General features: G+C 37.9%; 1 protein-coding gene and 1 long non-coding RNA gene across 2 annotated transcripts in view; one reads left to right on the forward strand and one right to left on the reverse strand.

The window, feature by feature from the left end:
* Positions 1-11814: 11814 nt before the first annotated feature.
* On the reverse strand, positions 11815-16378 carry LOC148115065 (uncharacterized). The gene is made up of 3 exons (XR_015732090.1): positions 16220-16378; positions 15158-15302; positions 11815-14164 (listed from the first exon to the last, which is right to left on the reverse strand). It is a non-coding gene; the product is annotated as an uncharacterized LOC148115065 (long non-coding RNA).
* Positions 16379-18373: 1995 nt separating this feature from the next.
* Positions 18374-19496, forward strand: part of RGS7BP (regulator of G protein signaling 7 binding protein) — a 53138-nt gene continuing 52015 nt past the window's right edge. Inside the window, exon 1 of the mRNA XM_034440976.3 lies at positions 18374-19400. Within this exon, the coding sequence (XP_034296867.1) occupies positions 19236-19400 (165 nt within the window). The 5' untranslated portion in view covers positions 18374-19235. The remainder of the gene's footprint in view (positions 19401-19496) is intronic.

Raw genomic sequence — 19496 nt, forward strand, 5'->3', positions numbered from 1 at the left:
GTATAGAGAGGAATGGAAAGAACTAGTGAATGGAAATTGACTAAACCCATTTTTTCCTTCTACTTTTCTTTCATTTCTTCTGTCTCCTTTGTTGTGCTCTGCATTGTGTTGCTTACCCAGAAGGGGAATAGGTAATGGGCATGTACTATATATGACATTTTTAATCCTATTGAAAGACATATTATTTTATCATATAACGTAACAAATCTAGCATGAATAGCCATTAATCTGTTCATTTGGGACTCTCTATGACAATACTCTTGGAAAAATCAGTGTCTCTGTCAAGATATGTTTGTATCTCATCAACTGAACTGATGTCATCATAAATTGCTCCTAAATATGCTAGGATGATTTAGGGTTTTTTAAAAAGACCAGCTTCGTTCATCCTGATGTCTTGATTTTCAGAACTGTATAAAACCATTTTATATTACCTATTAAGCACCTGGAAAATATTCAGACGTTTTGAATATTATAAAGTCTTTTGGCATGTTTGATATGGAATCCTTCTTTAGTTGTTTATTTCCACAACAAATAAATAATTATCTGAACCAGTATTAGGCTGCCGATACTCAGTTAAGTAAAATTTACCAAGTAAATCAAGTTTTGATAATAATTGTGTGCCTTTGAAAACTTCCAAGCTAGTCATTGTTATGGAAAGATCTGCACAAATGATTAAACATGGACAACATGTAATGAAAAATAAATGCTTGTTATAATCTGCTGTGTTATGTTTCATCAGTTCGCATAAAATAGATACTAAATTCATTAACCTAATATTTCATATTTTTTTCCCTCTCTTATCAAAATGGAAGTTGTATTATCCGTTTTTCATTTCTCACAAATAAATACTTAAGGGAAAATGGCATCTTTAATTTCTTTGAAACTGGATGGATACTATTTTATCCTAATCTGTATACAGTTTTCTCTCACATTGTATAAATTTATTATTATGAAATCAATCATAATACTTTGGAGAAATTTGGTCCTCTGGATTTTTTTCTTTTCAATTTTTTTTTCACCTCATTTTTTGTTCTTTTTGCATCAAAGGTATACATGTTCAACTTCTTTGACATTTATCCATTTATGTGCATATTAAATATCACTATTTCCAATCAAATGAATAGTATCTGATATAGAATGTAAAGATTAAGCAATTACATGTATATTGTCATATAATTCAGCAGAGTTTCCTACATGATAGAAGTTACCTCTTCTCCCTTCACATCAGGATTCTACTACATTTTTGTTTTTTAATTAGTATAAAAAGTCTATTAGGCAGTATTTTTAATGGCTTTTTCATTTTATCTAGTCCCTTTCTATTGCCCAATTGCAATTCAAGCCCACTATTCATGTGGGTGATAACTGGGCAACACAGATGGAGATGTACTTTAATCACAGTTGGTGTATTACTTAATTGAGTCCAATAATATTTACTAGCAAGCTGCTACATTCTTGTAGAATATATTCATCTCAGCAGGAGAAAATTTACTTTGATCCTGCTGTCCTCATAACATAAGTACTTATTTGTAAATGGTAGCCTGACTTACAATCATGCTCTCATCCTACATAGTTTGAAGAACAAACATGCACACCTGTACATCTGTAGGTCTTTTATGCACGGTTGAAATCTCTGCTTCTTGCAAATGTCCAGTTATCTGAAGATATTCAGTGCTTTACATTTTTTTTACATAAGGCATATAAACAAACATCAGAAGTCATCTGTGGACCTGAAAAGGTTCTTTTTGGGATACACATAGTGTCACAGATAGAAATGAGCACCTCACTACGATTTGGATGCTTCTGGATTGAAAGGATTAGCCAGCAGAAGTAAAGACAGCAGATACATTTTCCATTTGTTCATCTAAATAAATAAATAGTACTAAAATCAAAGCATTTTAAAATATGATGAGGGATGAATATTAAATTACAATGTTTAGCTTGCTCACTATATAGTTGTTCAGCACATTTCAGAAAGTTAGTGAAATTTATTCAGGTTTCAATAATTATTATAAAACCAGATTATGCATATAACTGATATTATTTTGACCATGACTAAAATAATGGTGAAGACTCAGAGAATTCTTCCACTATTTTAAATTCCAACTCAGTTCTCGCCAATTTCAGACAACTGTCTTGGCAACTTCAACTGCACTGCACACATCATAGTCAGGAAAGTACTACTCAAGAATTCATTATTTGTAATCATTTATCTCATATTCTTGATCATTTAAAAGCCTTGGTCATATCTTTTTAAATATATTTTCTAATTTGCTGCCCGGAGAATAGAACTAAATCTATATATCTAGATTACTAAAACATAGCAATCTAGATCACTAAAACATAGGAGTAAGTGTTTTTCTCGAAATCTTATGGTACCAGGCTGATGCTGGCAAAATACAGGATGCCACACCTCCATACAATACTTATAAACAGCTTGCAGAGTATTGCTAGCAGTAGGTAAGTCAGTTTCATTTCATATTGCATATGTCAAATTCCAAAACCATTTCCAGTTATTCCCAATGTATAATTCAGTTACTTGAATGTTTCCAAATACATCTTTTTTTAGGACTGGAGAAAGATATACCACTGTGTATCTCCAATCTCTCACATTCTGCAGTCTCTTGCAGTTCAATTAGCAACCCTGAGTTGCATAAAGTGACTGTACTTTATAAAATGCCATACAGTGCATCTTGCAATAGATGATTTTGCATGAATTAAAAATAGATGGGTTTAAGTTTAATGAAAAAAGTGAGTTGAATGTTTCTACTGAGGGTTGTGTTTATTGCATCAAACAATGCACAGACATTCAAAATTCTATGTAATTTATTAAGTGGACTGAGACAGTATTGGTCAAAGGGATAATGAATAGCTGCAGCTGTATTTTCTAAAACCTGTCACAAAAATATTCAACAATTATATTCCTACAATCAGACATATTAAGCTTAACTGAACTTATTCCCAAAGATTGTGCTCTAAATATAGAATAGTAGGATTGACATATATGAAGCTCTGTTTACTGGAAAATTTAATCACCAAACATGATTATCCCACATATCCAGTTAAATTTAATATATAATCATTGCTATTCCATTCCTTTCTTATATAAAGTTCCACTTGTACGCTCCACTATGTTTGTCACTATATTCTTAAACTGGAAGCAAAGAAAAGCAAGATCAAGTTTTTTTTTCTGCCATTGCCACAAGAGAAAATAGTACTGCCTGTAATATAAACATTAAAATATGCAATGTAATTTTTACTATCTAACCAAAAAGTTCATAAAGAGAATTTTAGTGTGCATGGTTTTATCTGGAAGCTGTCATCCACTACTAAAAGGGCTTCATTATTACTCATAACAAATTAATGTATGGACCTGATTTGAGTACCATATGCTACTGTAAAATACTATGAAAAAATTATCACGTGCAAATGCACAAAACATATGTACTATAGCTAAAAATATACAGGGAATTGTGGATGGACAGAAAATTTCACTAAGCTTGTGTTTTATACAACAGCTACTATATCCTGAGTTATAGTAATTATGAGAACTTTGGAAGGAAGTGTAAATTGAGCTAATGAGATATTACTGTTATTCAATTCACATCAAGCATTCTTTTACTGACTTGGAAGGTTAGTTTTCTCTCTTCTCCTGTTGGAGCCCAACACTGGGAATAAAAAAGACCTGTGGCTAGGATGAAGTCTGGAAAGGAAGCAAGCTTGCATTTTACATAGAACTGCCATAGAATAACCATATACAATTTTTTGTCAGCTTCCCACTGAAGCTCCACCTGTTCAGCAAACAGAGACATATAGCAATAGACTTATATACCACTTTACAGTGCTTTACAAGCCTCTCTAAGTGGTTTACAGAGTCAGCAAATTGCAGTCAGCCGGCAGTCAGCAGAAGTAGCCTGCACTCTAATGCAATTATTGACAATAAGAGATGTTTTGCAATTAAAAACATTTGGGGGAGTTGACTTATTCTTTCCAGTGTTATATCACCAAAACCATGCACTGAATTTGAAAACACAATGAGCTCCAACTAAAATTAAGTCCTGGAAACATTAAATTATTTCTATTGCACACATAGGCATTTGAGGGCTCAGTTAAGTAATTTATCAGGAAGTGTCAAATAGTCCAATCATATTGTTTTTAGACAGCATGATAATATTTATATTTAGAAAGCAATTTATAACTAACACCCCATCTACCAACTGTCACAGATGTCCCAAAATGGCCAATATGTCCAGCAGCATTTAAGGCACAGCATTGCGTAAGTGGGTAAGCTTTTGCTGCAGTGTAGGGCCCAGATCCAAATTTTCTTCATTGCCAGACTTTTTCTAGTGCATTAACTTTCCCCCAAGGACCAGCTAAGGAATAAGCAGTGTGGTCAACTGTGAACATGGCCTAGAATGAATCATACATACGATTTTCTATTCCAAATATGGACTTTGTTTTGAAAGAAATTTATTTTATATTTGTCCATTTCGCATGTCTTCCACAAAAACCTAACCCAGTATATTTTGGCCTACTATTTTTTTTTAAAGTGTACAAATGAAAACACCAACTAAGAAAGACAGATTTTAGATGACAAAACTGAAAAACATGCGCAATCACATATACATATACTTTTTATTTATCAATTTTCTGTAACATTTTTCTTCTCAGAAAAAAATCCTCACAACTGTTACAAGAAAACAATAAAGCCACCTTAAATACAGTGTACCATCATAATAAAGTTAGCAATGTTTAAAAACAATAAATATAAAAAATTAAGTGTTCATTCAAAAAAATCCTAAAGCAAGTGTTGGAGATGTGATTGTGATGATCCACTATCATATATGGTGGACTTGTAAAAAGGTTAAAGCATTTTGGATTAAAATATGGTGGATTATCCAAAATATTCTTAAAAAGAAGATAAAGTTTACTCCACAATTGTTTTTGTTGGGTATAATTACAGATTGTACGGTTATAGAGACTAAATTGATTTTAAATTTAATAACTGCAGCTAGACTTTTGGTGGCGCAATATTGGAAGAAGGAAGATTTGCCTACTATTGAAGAATGGACATTAAAAGTAGCGAATTTGGCAGAAATGGCAAAGATTTCGGCATATTTGAAAGATCACTCACAAGAAAGATATATATCGGAATGGAGAAGATGGATTGATTATATTCAAAACAAATATCGGACTAAAAAGTATCAAATAGCTTATGAATGAATAGAAAAATTAAGAGTATTGATGCTTAGTAAAAGGGGAGTTAAAGTGTGAAGGGGGGATAGGAATCCTTAGTTTATCAGCTTAGTTTAGCTAATATGATTGTCAATTGTATACCCTGTATTTTGTTCTGGGAAGTTCGGGGGGGGGAGGAAGGGAGGGAGGGGCGGAAATACTTGTAAAAAAATTTTTTTTCCTCTTTCTGTAAAACTATTTAATAAAATTTTAAAAAAAATTGTCATGCCTAGTATGGCTCTTCAAAAATATCCTAAAGCAAAATAACAGGTAATTTAAAAACATTCAGGATGTTTTCTTATCCCACAAATGCTTGGCAGAAGAGTTATGCCTTTCCAGTTTTCTATAAAAATACGCTAGTCAACATGCTTTGAGACAGAATTCCTACTTCTGGTTGCTGAATTATAGTGAAATTATAAGCAGAGCATCTTGAATGGATATTTAAACATAGGTTGACTGTTTGAATGTGCCCCTTTAGGAACTTGCAACCTATGTTGTATAAGCAATATCTATATCTTACTGGGTCCAGTAGCTCATACTGAAAACAACCAGTGTAGTATTCTGCAATTGTAGAATCTCATTTAGTTCTCCATAGTTCCCCCGCCTCCATATTTTGTTCAAAGATAATTCTATTTTCCCAATTTGTGACTTGGACGTAGCGTAAATTATCACAAATTCTAAGGATTGCTTGTAGAGATTAAAAATCCAACATTTGATTTACTCTGAGATAAGTTCATCAGAAATCACATGTCATTTAGAAAGTATATTGGATGTGTTCCTTCAAACAAACCATGTTTTTGATACTTCTCCAAAGACATGCGGCACGCAGGTCCCTGAATAAAACAGCTCTGTGTAGCATTACTCAAAAACCATGGCAACAAGAAACCACAGAGCCTCACAATTTCATAATGGCTAAAACCACAAGGAAACAGCAAACTGCAGCTACATGCCACAACATTACAGTGTGTCTGTTTACAATGGGAAGTGATGCATCTCATTTTGAAAAAGAAAAAAGCCCTTTAAATCCACATGTCAAATAACTGAGCTATCAAGCATATATTTTCGCCATGGGATGCACCACCATTCCCAGCAATAAATTATGATTAACAAGAAAGGCAAACTAAGTTGTTCTGGAGAGATATTTTCAGTGATTGTCTCCCTATGTGAATAGTTAAAAACAGGGAGGGTGTTTTTTTTTTCTTGAAGTACAATACAAATAGCTTTATTAGGGTTTTGATCAATAGGCTGCTGTTGCTTAAACTTAAAATTGTTTCCAACCAAATAAAAATATGTTTAAATTTAACTTTCCATATTTTAGGGAATTGGAAAACAAAATGGGGACAAAATAAAAACTGATAAGGTGGTATACTTGCCTTTCCATGCTTAATTAGAAAAAAAGAGGTTTTAGTTACTCATTTAAATGGATAAGATTATCATTTGAAGCAATTTACTTTATTTCAAACATAACTGCAATCAGTTTCCATGAAAATCAGACCAGGCTAACATTATGAAAATATTATCATTGCCAATTTTCCTGACACTGATCATCTAATTTGAGAAAAAAAAGAAATAAATATTATTGTAAACTAGGAGTAATATTAATTAAAATGGCTCATTTTCATTGAATCAAAACTATAACCTGCAACTTCCTTCTCAAGTACATTCTCAGCTCTGTCTTGAAACAAAAAAGGCATTCAGAAGACAATTGATTCACGGGATAATGCTTTCCAGTAGACCATACATAGCGTAACAGATTTCCTCTCAGTAAATATTTTATAAATACTATGTATTCATGACATCAGAGAAGGATAAAACTATAAGGCCCACCATGAAGATATTACAGCCGTTATACTAGAAGCATTACTGTTGTCAGCTCTTTAAAGTAAGTCAGTTAAAAAAACAAACACTACATGGATTCCAGGAACGCTACTTTATTGAAAAAAGATTTGCTACTACAATCTTGAAAGCTTGTCCAAGTATCCACTGCTCCTTTTGCGAGGACAACAAAGTCAGGATGGGGCTGTTTTGAATCTTGTTTTTGCTTTCCCGTTTTGCTTCTCCTGTAGAATTACATTCCTCTACAATTGTAACTATGAAAGTATACTGATCCACTGTTGCTATTTTAATATCGGTACTTCCTCTAGAATTTTTTGGAAAGTTTAACAATAAGTTTATTGTTAAATTTATTTAACAATAAGTTTATTGGAAAGTTTATCTCAAAAGAAATCATGAGACAGGAATAAAAGCTTAATAGTGTGTTTCTCTATTTATTATCTTATGCATTTTAGATTATCAGAAGGATCCACAGACATTTTTTTTCTGCTTTGTCATCTTTGAAAGTTAAATAAAAATTCCCAAGCAGGCCTGCCTTGCTGCCTTGAGACAATGACTCTTAAATCCTGACAAAAAGCAATGGATAGCAGCAGTGGTGGGTTTCAAATTTTTTTTACTACTGGTACTCTGGGTGTGGCTTGGTGGGCGTGGCGTGGCTTGGTGGGCGTGGCAGGAGAAGGATACTGTAAAATCTCCATTCCCTCCCCAATCCAGGGGAAGGTTACTGCAAAATCCCCATTTCCTCCCAGTCAGCTGGGACTTGGGAGGCAGAGAATAGATGAGGGCAGTAAGAATTTTGGTGGGTTCCTCCCGGTTCGGTCCAGTTTGGCCGAGCCGGTAGCGGTGACGATATGATGTCACCGAACCGGTTCTCCCCCCTCCCCGCCCTCCCCCCCCACATTATTCTTACCTTTTATTTGGTCCCACCCCCAATCTATTGCTGCCTCCTGAATCCCAGGTGATGACTAGAGGGAAAAAAACTGTTTAAACTCTTGCCGCAGGGCTTCAAAGGGCCGTCCTACAGCTGATCAGTGTTAAAAGCAAACAAATGAGTCGGGTCGTAGGTGCGAGGACTGGTTGTAAGTGCGAGGACCTTCCAGAAATGACTGGCCAGCTAGCCATGCCCACCTAGTCACATGTTCTCCAAGCCACACCCACAAAATAAGCCACGCCCACAGAACCGGTAGTAAAAAAATTTAGAACCCACCCCTGATTTTTACTACCAGTTCTCCGAACTACTCAAAATTTCCACTACCAGTTCTCCAGAACTGGTCAGAACCAGCTGAAACCCACCTTTGGATACAGTGTTTCTAGTAGGATGCCCAAAGTAGCCAGGAACAGATGAAGATGACTTATTCTTGGGTCTGCATAAATTAACAAGGAAAAGCTAAGCTAAACTGCATTTTTTGGTGAGTCACATTCAGTGCAGTGCAAAATTTGTAAGAGTGGCAAAGTGCGGTAGGGAGAAGGAAAGACTATCCTTCTTCTAACACCTTTCCTATTGGAATGCATATCCTCCTCTCCAAACTAAGCTGAAATTTTCATTGAGCTATCACAGATCCTAGATCCCTTTTCCAGTCTGTCACTGCCAGCTCAGATTCAATTATTTGTTACTTGTTTAGATTTTATATATCTAAACCACACTACCAATTTTTTTCCAATAGTTTACAATAAAGCCAACCATGCTAACACATCAGGGGCGGGTTTCAAAACCCATCGCTACCGGTTCACTCATGGGTGCTCTCGTGCGCACAGTGCTTCTGCACATGCACAGAAGCGTCCAGGCGGGTGGGAAGAGCTTCCCGCCACCGCCGCTACCGGTTTGCCTGATCCAGGGCAAACCGGTAGCAACCCACCACTGTAACACATACACAAAAAACAATTCCAGCATCTTTTAGTCAGCCATAATCTTTTTTGGAAGAAAGATGGAGAAAGGAAAGAAGATCTTGTCTTCACCACTTTTTTAAACACAGAATCAACTCAGAATCAACTGTTCCACAGAGATAGAGCCATTCCAAGGAAAATGCTGTCTTCTGCCACTCCAAACCATGTCAGGGGAGTCCTAAGCATCTCTGCTCAGGATGAGCAAAATGCATGGAAATTAGAGAATATATGCAGTTTAGATTTTTTTTTATTGTTTTATTATACACCATTTGCACTTGTATATATTAAACTATATTGCCTAATTTAAATCAAATAAACCATATTTTCAGATTCACATTCATGAAAATCAATTCACTAATGGCCATCTAAATAGATGTTCAACTTTATTGTTCTTCCACACTGTTAACATCCATGTCATCTAACAGTTCAGTAGCCTCAAAACAGTTTTCCTTCTTAGAACTATTTAAATAATTTCCATAATGGGTTTTAATGATCTTGCCAGTTCTTCTTGAAATTTGTTTTTGCATCTGGTTGTGTTGCTTCTGTCAAAGATTATATTTATTTTTGTTCTTCACATTTGGGCAAAAGTTGCATTTGTTTCAAGAACTTTCTTCCTCCAATAGTTCCTCAGAAGCCCTTCCTCATTTCTAACTAACCATAGCACAAACATGCCTGTGTAACTTTTTTCCCCTGCAATTGTCATAGCACTGTCTTTATCCTATCTCCACTCCTTGTTAGCAAGGTCGTCCTCAGCATTGTTAAAGTAATGATTTGCCCTCTAGGCAGGCAACAAGACATGGCTGTTTTACCAGAGTGCAAACTGATAAGGTTTATCAACCAGCCAGCATTGCAGTCAGATAAACCCTAGGATCAGCCCAGGATTCACTGGCTACTTTAGACTAGTGTGAGCACAGCTCAGAGGTATCAAACGCAATTTCATTGAGGGCCGCATCAGGGTTGTGTTTGACCTTGGGGGGGGCGTGGCTAGCTGGATGTCACTTGTGTCAGGGACACCTGTTGCGGCCCGACCACTCTGCCAGCAAAAACAGGCTCTCGAGCTCTCTTTTCAGCTGCGATGGCCTCCTGCAACCCTCTGCCAGTGAAAACGGAGCTCGGGAGGACCGCACACGGCCCTCCCAAGTTCCATTTTCACTGGCAGAGGCACCACAAGCCAGTCCTTCACTGTTTCCAGGGCAGCCCCGCAGGCCAGATTTAAGCATGCTGCGGGCCAAATCTGGCCCACGGGCCTTGAGTTTGACCAGGGGTGAAATCCAGCAAGTTCTGACAGGTTCTAGAGAACCGGTAGTGGAAATTTTGAGCAGTTCAGAGAACCGGTAGCGGAAATTTTGAGTAGTTTGGAGAATTGGCAAATACCACGTCTGGCTGGCCCCAGAGGGGGTGGGAATGGAGATTTTGCAGTATCCTTCCCGACACACCCACCAAGCCACACCACGCCCACCAAGCGATGCCCACAGAACCGGTAGTAAAAAAAATTTGGATTTCCCCACTGAGTTTTACACCCCTGGCATAGCTCTTCCCCTTTGGTCCCTGGGTACTGCCTTCTAGGACTGTTTTGTTAATCCAGATCTAACAACCAGATCTGCAATCTGAACAGCAAGTGACCCATGGTATAGCAGGAAGAGCTGCTGTATATAACGAAGAGAAAGGAATAAAGATTTCTCTCTGCTACTTCATAGCACAACTTTTCCACCACGTCAGCTGTTTAGATCACTTTTGAACACTATTTTAATGTTGTTCTGGAAGAGCCCTAACATCATGTCCCAAAGGTGCCCAACAACCAGCTCTCATCTGGCACAATTGTTTTGCATAGCAGTGTTCAAAATACCCTATTTAGCTGGTATCAGTTAATTATCAAGCTTATGCAGCATTATTCCAGAGTAACACTATTATTATACATAATTATATGCATACATTGTGCACTATTATTATAACTAATTAGAATTAATCAAGTTTGATAGGTTTTCCTCCTGATAATGTCCTCGACTAGTGTTTTTCAAACTTGGCAACTTTTAAGTCTTGTGGCATTCAACTCCCAGAATTCCCCAGCCAGCATGCTAGGCAGGGCCTGATTGTTGACGTCCACTCATCTTAAAAGTTGCCATGCTTTAAAAAAAACTGCACTAGACCACTGATAGAATGTTTCAATCAGATGAGATCTTGATGTGTGAATTGACCATCACCTGATAGTTACTGCAAAAACCTCTTTTCTGTGATGGTGCCACATCTCTGGAACGCTCTGTCCCTGAAATTCTCAAAGTATCGGCTCTGTTCTTTAGACCTACATTTTTTTTCTGCCCCATCTCTTTCCCATTTTAGATTGTATAATGCTCCATAAATAATTTATAAACGTTTTGTTGAAACAGATAACACGGCATACATTAGTGCAAATTTCTTTTCTTTTTTTTTTCCTAGTGTTTTCCTCCAAGTACAGGATCTGTTTTGCTTTGATCCATTTGATTGCGACAGGAATAGACAAACCGGCTTGTTGCCCATGCATGATGTCGTGGACTGAGAGAGTGAGAGGTCCGAAGTCACCCCCCTGGCTTTCATGCCTAAGGGAGAATTAGAACTCACCGTCTTTTGGTTTCTAGCCTGCAGCCTTAGCCACTACTAGACCAAATTGTCTCTCCTATATTGGTGCAAAATACAGCTGAAAAAATAATTCACATCCAGCCCAAGATTCTTTCTGATAACTTGTATGACCAAATACCATTAGAAAGAATGGCAGCAATTTCTCCTGGAAGTTTTTTTTTTTCTTTTTAGCCCTCCCTGTCAGATATATATTGATGGTCGTGCTCATTTGGTTCTATGAGGAAGTTATTTGGTCAATACAGCTTCAGGTTCAAAAAGTTGTTTTATTATTTACAAAATATATACATGCATACAATAATGAACAGGGTGTCCTGTTGCACCTTTTACCCTAACTGTATGACTCAGATGTTAAAAGGAGAGATAAGTTCACGTGTTGTCTTGCTGAGAGATAGATGAGAGAGAGAGAAAAAAACAGGGAAGATGTCCAAGTGGTTTCTGGGTAAGAGTCCAATAAAAGAGTTCATTGGCTGATATAGTCACATGTGATGTCTGTAAAGACTTAACCCCTTCTAGTCTCTGGTGCATCATATGCAGGCAATATTCTGACACTCCCCTTAAATCTGCCTCAGCATTTTATCAGATCTTGTCCTTTACAAGCATTATGGAGGGAGGGGTGAGATATATATTTTTTCAGAATGCACGTTATTCAAAAGAGCAGAAGCACTATGGTTTTCCTACCAAATGTTTTCTTTTTAATAGTAAATATGATTAAATGAAACCATTGAAAAGTATCAAACGTTGTGGCATTAGTTTTTGTTGGAAGTCTCAAAAACCACCAAGAGAAGTTACGGATGTCGCTGATAGCATAGTTTGTGTTCCACCAGGTTTTGCTTACCATTACTAAGAAAGAAGGAAGAATGCTAGTTATATCAACTAACAGACAATTTGTACATGGGAAATGCAGACTAAGAAGCAAACAACTTTTATTATGCCAAATTATTAGGCATCACTTGCATAAAATTAATTAGCTCGTATTTATTTGGTTTAAATTGCCACCCACCTTACGCATCTATGAAGGCAGCATACATGGATTAGAAGCACAAAAACTACAACATACAACCCTAGTTGTTCAAGGATAAAACTATGACACTCCCGCCTCCATAAAAAACACATCAACAGCAAAGATCCTTAAGCCTCCTGGCCCAAATGTCTGGGGAAACAGCCAAGTCTTCAGAGCCTTATGAGAGGGTAACAGGGTCTGGTCCTTCTGAATTTCAGGGGCGGGGGGGGGGCAGGATTTTACTACATAGATCACGTGCTGCTGTGAGAAGGCACAACTCCAGAATCCACCAAAATAATACTATTTGCTACAAGGGCCTAAAACATGCCCTCACTGTGAGGTCTGGTGGAGCGAGCAGAGAGAATGAAAGGAATTAAGTATTCCTAATTAAGTAATGATTTCTGCTAAAGCAGGGGTGTCAAATTGAATTTCTTCGAGGGCTGGATCAGTATTGTAGTTGTCCTCCTCAGGCTGGCCGGGGGGGGGAAGGGGGGGGAGACAGACGCCTCCTGCAGCACACTGCCAGCCAAAACGGAGCATGGGGGGCCGTGCGTGCCCCAGGAGTGCTATTCAGCAGGTTCTGATAGGTTCTGGAGAACCGGTAGTGGAATTTTTGAGTAGTTCGGAGAACCAGCAAATACCACCTCTGGCTGGCCCCAGAATGGGGTGGGAATGGAGATTCTGCAGTATCCTTCCCCTGCCATGACCACCAAGCCACACCAACCAAACCCCACTGCGCCACCAAGCCACACCTACAGAACTGGTAGTAAAAAAATGTGAATTTCACCATTGACGTGCCCCCCACCATGCCGTTTTCGGCCTCAACAGCCCCCTACAGCACCCTTCCAGCGTTGAGTTTTGACACCCCTGTGCTAAAGCATTTTTAAGAAATGAATTCTTACCTTGTGTCTATTCTGATGTGATCCCTTGAATCTGTTCTTCCAGAAACTGAAAGTACTAGCCAAACACAATAAAGATATAAAAGGCAAATGCTATCTTAGTGTAAGCATGTTTGATAAATGAAACAAGGAGGAGAGTAAAATCTACAGACTAGTCAGAAAATGGCAAAGATGTGAGAATATAAAAGGAATGTAAAGGTAGTTCCTTGACTTACAATCATTCATATAGTGACCATTCAAAATTACAAGAGCAGTGAACAAAGTGATTTCTGACGGGTTTCACTTACTACTGTTGCAGTATCCCCAGGGTCATGTGATCAAAATTTGGATGGTTGGCAACTGGCATGTATTTATGAGTTGCACCATCCTGGGGTCACATAATCACCATTTGTGACTTTTCCAGCTGCCATTCAACAAGCAAAGTTACAGATTTGATTTAACATGATTCACTTAAAAACTGGAGTGATTCGCTTAACAATTGTGGCAAAAAGGTTGTAAAATGAGGCATGACCCACTTAACAAATTTGGGGCTCAAATGTAGTTATAAGTAGAGGATTACCTGTAGTCCTAGTGAAGCTGAAAGTAAGATTTAGGTCAAATCTCAAAATAGTAATTATTAAGAGACTTTGAGCTTCCTCATTCTTCATCCCACTTCTCTCTCATGCTCTATCCTGTATTTTCTTGTCATTCCATATCAAGATAACTGAAATAGTAAAAACCAAGTATTTGTTTTTCAAATGTAAAAACCTGGATTGGGATACTTATTGCTGACATACTACAGCTTGGAAACCAAGCAGCAGCAATTCTGATGGTTGATAATTAAAGGCTAAGTTCTCCATTCAATTAATTATATCCCTTAGGAAAGTATTTACATTTTATATTGGGCTTCTCTCATATATATTTATTATTAACAAATTTCTAATGTAATCAGTTAAAATCATCACCAGCGGTTTTTGTCTTTGAAAATTATTGAAAACTCAGTGGCTTCAAATTTCATTATTTCTTCATTTTAAATGTGCAACTTTAGCCTTCCTATTTTTTAACCCTGTGGTAAATTACAATTTTAAAAATAATTAAAAACTTAACAGGAAGGTAGTTAATCAGATTTGTTACAAAAACTAACGGGCCCTGGTTTGTTAAGACTCATGTGCCAAACATTGTCCAAAACAGTAGAGTCTCTAAGCAAATGCAGTATTTAAGCAAAAAGATCCAGGTAGTATGGAAAATCTGTGACCTGTTAAGAAGTCTAGTACTAAATGACAAATACGACATGACTTATTAATATTAGATTCAGTTCTGCATTTACAGGATTCTTTATATATATTGTTTATATATCTGTACTGTTGACAAGTTTGTTTTGCATTTTTGATGGGGATTCTTTTTGTATTATTATTAATAGGAACAGTACTATATTGTAAAGCAAAAAAAAAAAAATGCAATTCCAGGGTGCTCTCTGTTCATGAAATATTTTTGCAATTCCAGATGGTTTCTGCTTCTCCATCTGTGGAAATACATTAAAAGGTTTTGTTTCAAAAAGAAAATAGCACCTAAGCAACTTTCTTGTTTTGTAATGGAGCATACTGCTGTTACTACACATATATATTCCTAGAAAGTATCCATTGAAGCAGGTTATAAATGAAATAATAGAAATTTATATTAAGACATAATATATTACTTATGTATAAACATAGCTTACTATCAGGTTCTGGATCTGGATTTGTTGCCAATATTTGTATTTGTTTGTGAATGCAGTTTCATTATTTTAAAAGCTGCAAGACAGAATTTATTAGGTGAATCTTCTCCATCACATCCACACTGCTATGTTTATTCATCTTTTGTAGCTGTTAAGGGCATAAAAATCATATCAGAGAAGTATACAATCAATAATCCTACATATGAGTACATTAAAATGTTAGCTGAGTTGTATATGTTTGTCCATATTTTTCACCCTGATTGTTTAAAAGATCATTTAGAATGATCTGCTACACAAAGAATATATATATATGTTCTCTGTATGCAATATTTGATGCCGGACACTATTTTTTGAAAATGATACAAGCATGCTTAGCTCATCTAGTGATCTGGGCAAGAATTATGTTTTTCTCCACCTGTGTAATCATGTAACATAAATATACAAGAACATGGTTGGTGTTATATCTTTCTGTAACCAAAATGAGTATAATTATTGCTTAACATAAGAGTAACAACCATAGCAACAAGAAAGTTCGGAATTTTATAATAGAATCCAAACTCAGTATATGGCTGAGAGATTCTAGGAGTTAAGTCCAGACATTTTAAAGTGATCAAGGTTTAGAAACACTGGTCTATACTTACATCTTCTATAATTTCTAACAAAGTCTTCCAAGACCCATCTAAATGTTTGGATTGAACCTCAGATTTGCTCTATTACTGGATTACAGTTCTTCCAGCAATTAAATATTATAATTATAGTGTATTCAGATTCTTGTTATCAGAATGCACATCTGTATGCAGCATTTCTCATAATGATTTAGGTTATCATAGTTGGACTATCTTAGGCCATACCAAAATTCAGTTCTCGGGGAGGAATGAAAGCTTCTAAACAATTTTTATTCTGATCCATTTAACTGAACGATTACAAGAAAAAATGGGAATTAATAGCACAGATATTTCTATAGTCCATATTTCCAGTGTTCCCTAGGTTTATGTGAAACCAATAATGTGTGCATTAAAACTATTGGAATAGTAGCAAAAAAAAAGATATAGAAGCAGTCCTTACATTGTCTATTCTTCCTTTTCAGGCATGAAATCTAGAAATAATTAAAAATGAAAGTACTTTAGTTCTGATGTCAATTTTTAGTAATGGATACAAAACATTTCAAATTTAAAATGTTTCAGCATAAAATGTCCCATTTTGAATTTGAAATGCTGATTCTGATTTTTACCTTCCAAAAGCATTCCAAGCTTGAAATCTGAACACTTATTTTAAATTCAGTCTTAAAATGCTTTCAAACTGGCTAAAACCAGCTTTAACATTTTCACAAGAGTGCAACAAGCTCTCCTGAACTCAAAACAGCCATTTCACTGGACATTTTATGTTCAAAATCTTGGAGTCTGAAACCCAAGCTTTGAGTTTTCTTAAAAGAATTGTGATCACTGCAAATAAGCTGCCAACCTGTTTTACTATTATACAAGAGCAATATGATTTATAAGCCATAATTTATATACATACTTAAAACAGTCAAATTTAGAACTATTGTTCAATCAGTGCATTAAGGCAGGTGATCAGCCTTAATACGCTTGGTGAAATTATCTGTCCTTTTTACCTATTGGCTTTAATAGCCTTAAACAATTTGGGGCCTTAAATGTCAGGCTAAGTTTCCCTTAACCCATTTGAGCCTTGCAGTTGATTTCTGAGTCCTTTTTTCAACAAACTATTAAATTAATAGTTGTTTGTAATGGGCCTTTTGTACACTGATCGCTTCAATTTAGAACTTTCTTTCAGAAAATATGTTCTGGCCTCTTTTTCTGTTTTCAGATTCTATAATTAGATAATTCTATAATTTGTTATAATCATATTACAGTTATAGTTACATACATTGTAACTAATTATGCTGGTTTAATTGACATTGGTTGTATAAGTTGATCTGTGAAGACACACTGTAAATTTAAAAGATTACTTTATTAAATAATGAAGCCACTTTATGTCAAAGCTGAATCTTACTACATTAATTACAAGTTGAGATGAAAAAGTTATTGTTTTTCATAACTGAAAGTACTGAAGTAAAAACTGAAAGTTTTATGAGTAACTCCCAATAAAAATAATTTTCATAATTTTGCGTAATGTTTTCTGCAATTATAAAAAAAGCCATTAAGGAGAGGATGGGCATACACGTGCCCATCTAAGATTTTATGACAGTAATTTATTTGTATCCCACCTTTATTATTTTTACAAATAAGTCATGGTGGCGAACATATCCAATTTTCCTCCAATTTTCCTCACAACCCTTTGAGGTGAGTTGGGCTGAGACAGTGACTGGTCCAAGTCACCCAGCCGGCATTCATGACTAAGGCAGGACTAGAACTCACAGTCTCCTACTTTCTGCATAGAGAATTATGTCCTTGAAAATTTTTTGTTCTATCATTAATCGTTCTATTGTACAGTATATCCAAGAAATTGCAGGAAAATACTCCTGATGAATATCTAGTGATCGTTCACCTCAAATGCCCAAAATTAACTTATCCAAAAAGTGCTAGCCAAAAGTGGATCCAAATTTGGGGTTTGCTGGTCTGTGGAAATAAACTTAAGTTATTTTATTCAAGTAAGCCAACTAGCTCTCCTGCATGAGTAACCTTGACCTTTGTTATCCAAATGTTGTTTTTCTGAGAAACACCTGGTGTTTGCTTCAATAGCTCATGATCCAGATGACATTGTTTGATCCAATTCGGTGACTTTGTTTGCAAAATACAGTACACCTAGCCTGGTTACTATTTTTTTTTCTTTTCCTTGAATTGCACAATATACTGAACCATCAACGTTGAGTCCACACAATATGCGAAGCACAATCGACCCACACTTTTTTTGAAACACTAACCTAGTTGACTATACTATCTGAACGCAGTTGCTAGTCTTGCAACTGACCTGGTTTAACATAAAAGGGGGAATTTATGCTTCTGCTTTTTTGGGGATACCAGATAGAAAAAAAACGGGGGGGGGGAAATAGTGGGAAAAAAAGGACTAGAGCCTGGTGATGGAACTTCAGAAGACGGTTCTCCAGAATTCCACTTTTGCAAGTGGATCCTATTTTTTTAGGTCTTGTCTCCGGTACGAGGGGCTGCCTGTTTTGGAAGGTTTGGGTTAGCTCCGCGGGCTAAGCCGCTAACCTTGGCGCAACATCAGGCCCCGCCTTGCGGGAGGAGCAACCCTCAGCGGCTTTCTGTTTCCTCCCGTCGGGGGTGGGAGGGAACCTTCCCGCCGACGAGACCGGCTGGAAAGGGAACAAGTAACGTAAGAGCCCAGGGAAAGAAAATCGCCCGACTGAGGCGTGCGCCTGCGCGCGCCCAATTCTGCCTGATATACACAGGCGCACATGCCTTCGCTCCCCTTCTGTGCTGCGGCGTCGAGGGAGGGGAGGGAAGGGGGGCGCCGAGCGAGCGAGGCAGAAGCTGGTGCTGCTGTGCGCGAAGGAGGCACAAAGAAGCGGGGTTGCTGGAGACGGGCGGGCTGAGGCAAGGGCTGCGTTTCCCTCCCCCACCCACCCACCCACCCACATCCATCCGTCCTGAATGGAAGCCCCGCTCGGCCGAGCAGCCTGGGATCTCCGCCGCTTGCAAACCGGCGCTTGCAGAGCGGACCCGCGCTCACTTTTGGCTCCAGGGACTGACACGCTGCGGGTCACGACGGCGCTGAAAGGAAGGCGAAGAAGAAGTTGTTGAGCATCCTCCGTCTCGCTCGCTGCCGTAAGCCCGACGGGAGGCGATGCTGCAAGCCACCGCCACCGTCTCCTCGAGTGCTCCCTTGCCGGCCGAAGGCTCCCTCGAGCCCGAACAGCCTTCCCGCCTGTGAAAGGGGAAGGAAAAAAAAAAAAAAGGCGTCCGGGCGAGCGCGAGCGATTCTGGAGCTCTCGCCGGGTTCATCGACGCGCTGCTGCTGTTGCTGTTGCCGCCGCCGCTGCCGCCTGAGGCGGCGGCACTCGAATCTGGCGTGGTGGAAAAATCTTTGCGCCCCCCCCCTACCCACCCACCTCGGCTGGCACCCGTGTAAGCAGCAGCTTTTGCTTGGTGGATGCGTATGAATGAGTTCTGCACCGAATGGGCGCAAAAAGCGCCCCAGGTCCACCGGCTCGATCTTCCAAATCGGCAAAACGTCGCTGCACGGCAGAGACTGCGAAGGCCGAGACAGCGGCAGCACCGAGGGCGCCCCTAAGACCCAGAGACTAGCCCTGGATGACTGCAAGATGGTGGGTACCGCGCAGCTGCGCCCCCTCCCCTTTGTTGTTGTGGGTTGTTGTTGTTGTTTTTTGGTAGACGTGTTCGTGTGGGGCTCGGTGGAGGGA

This window comes from Pantherophis guttatus, chromosome 2 (genome assembly GCF_059756535.1).
Source record: "Pantherophis guttatus breed Tessera chromosome 2, ASM5975653v1, whole genome shotgun sequence".
Lineage (NCBI taxonomy): Eukaryota > Metazoa > Chordata > Lepidosauria > Squamata > Colubridae > Pantherophis > Pantherophis guttatus.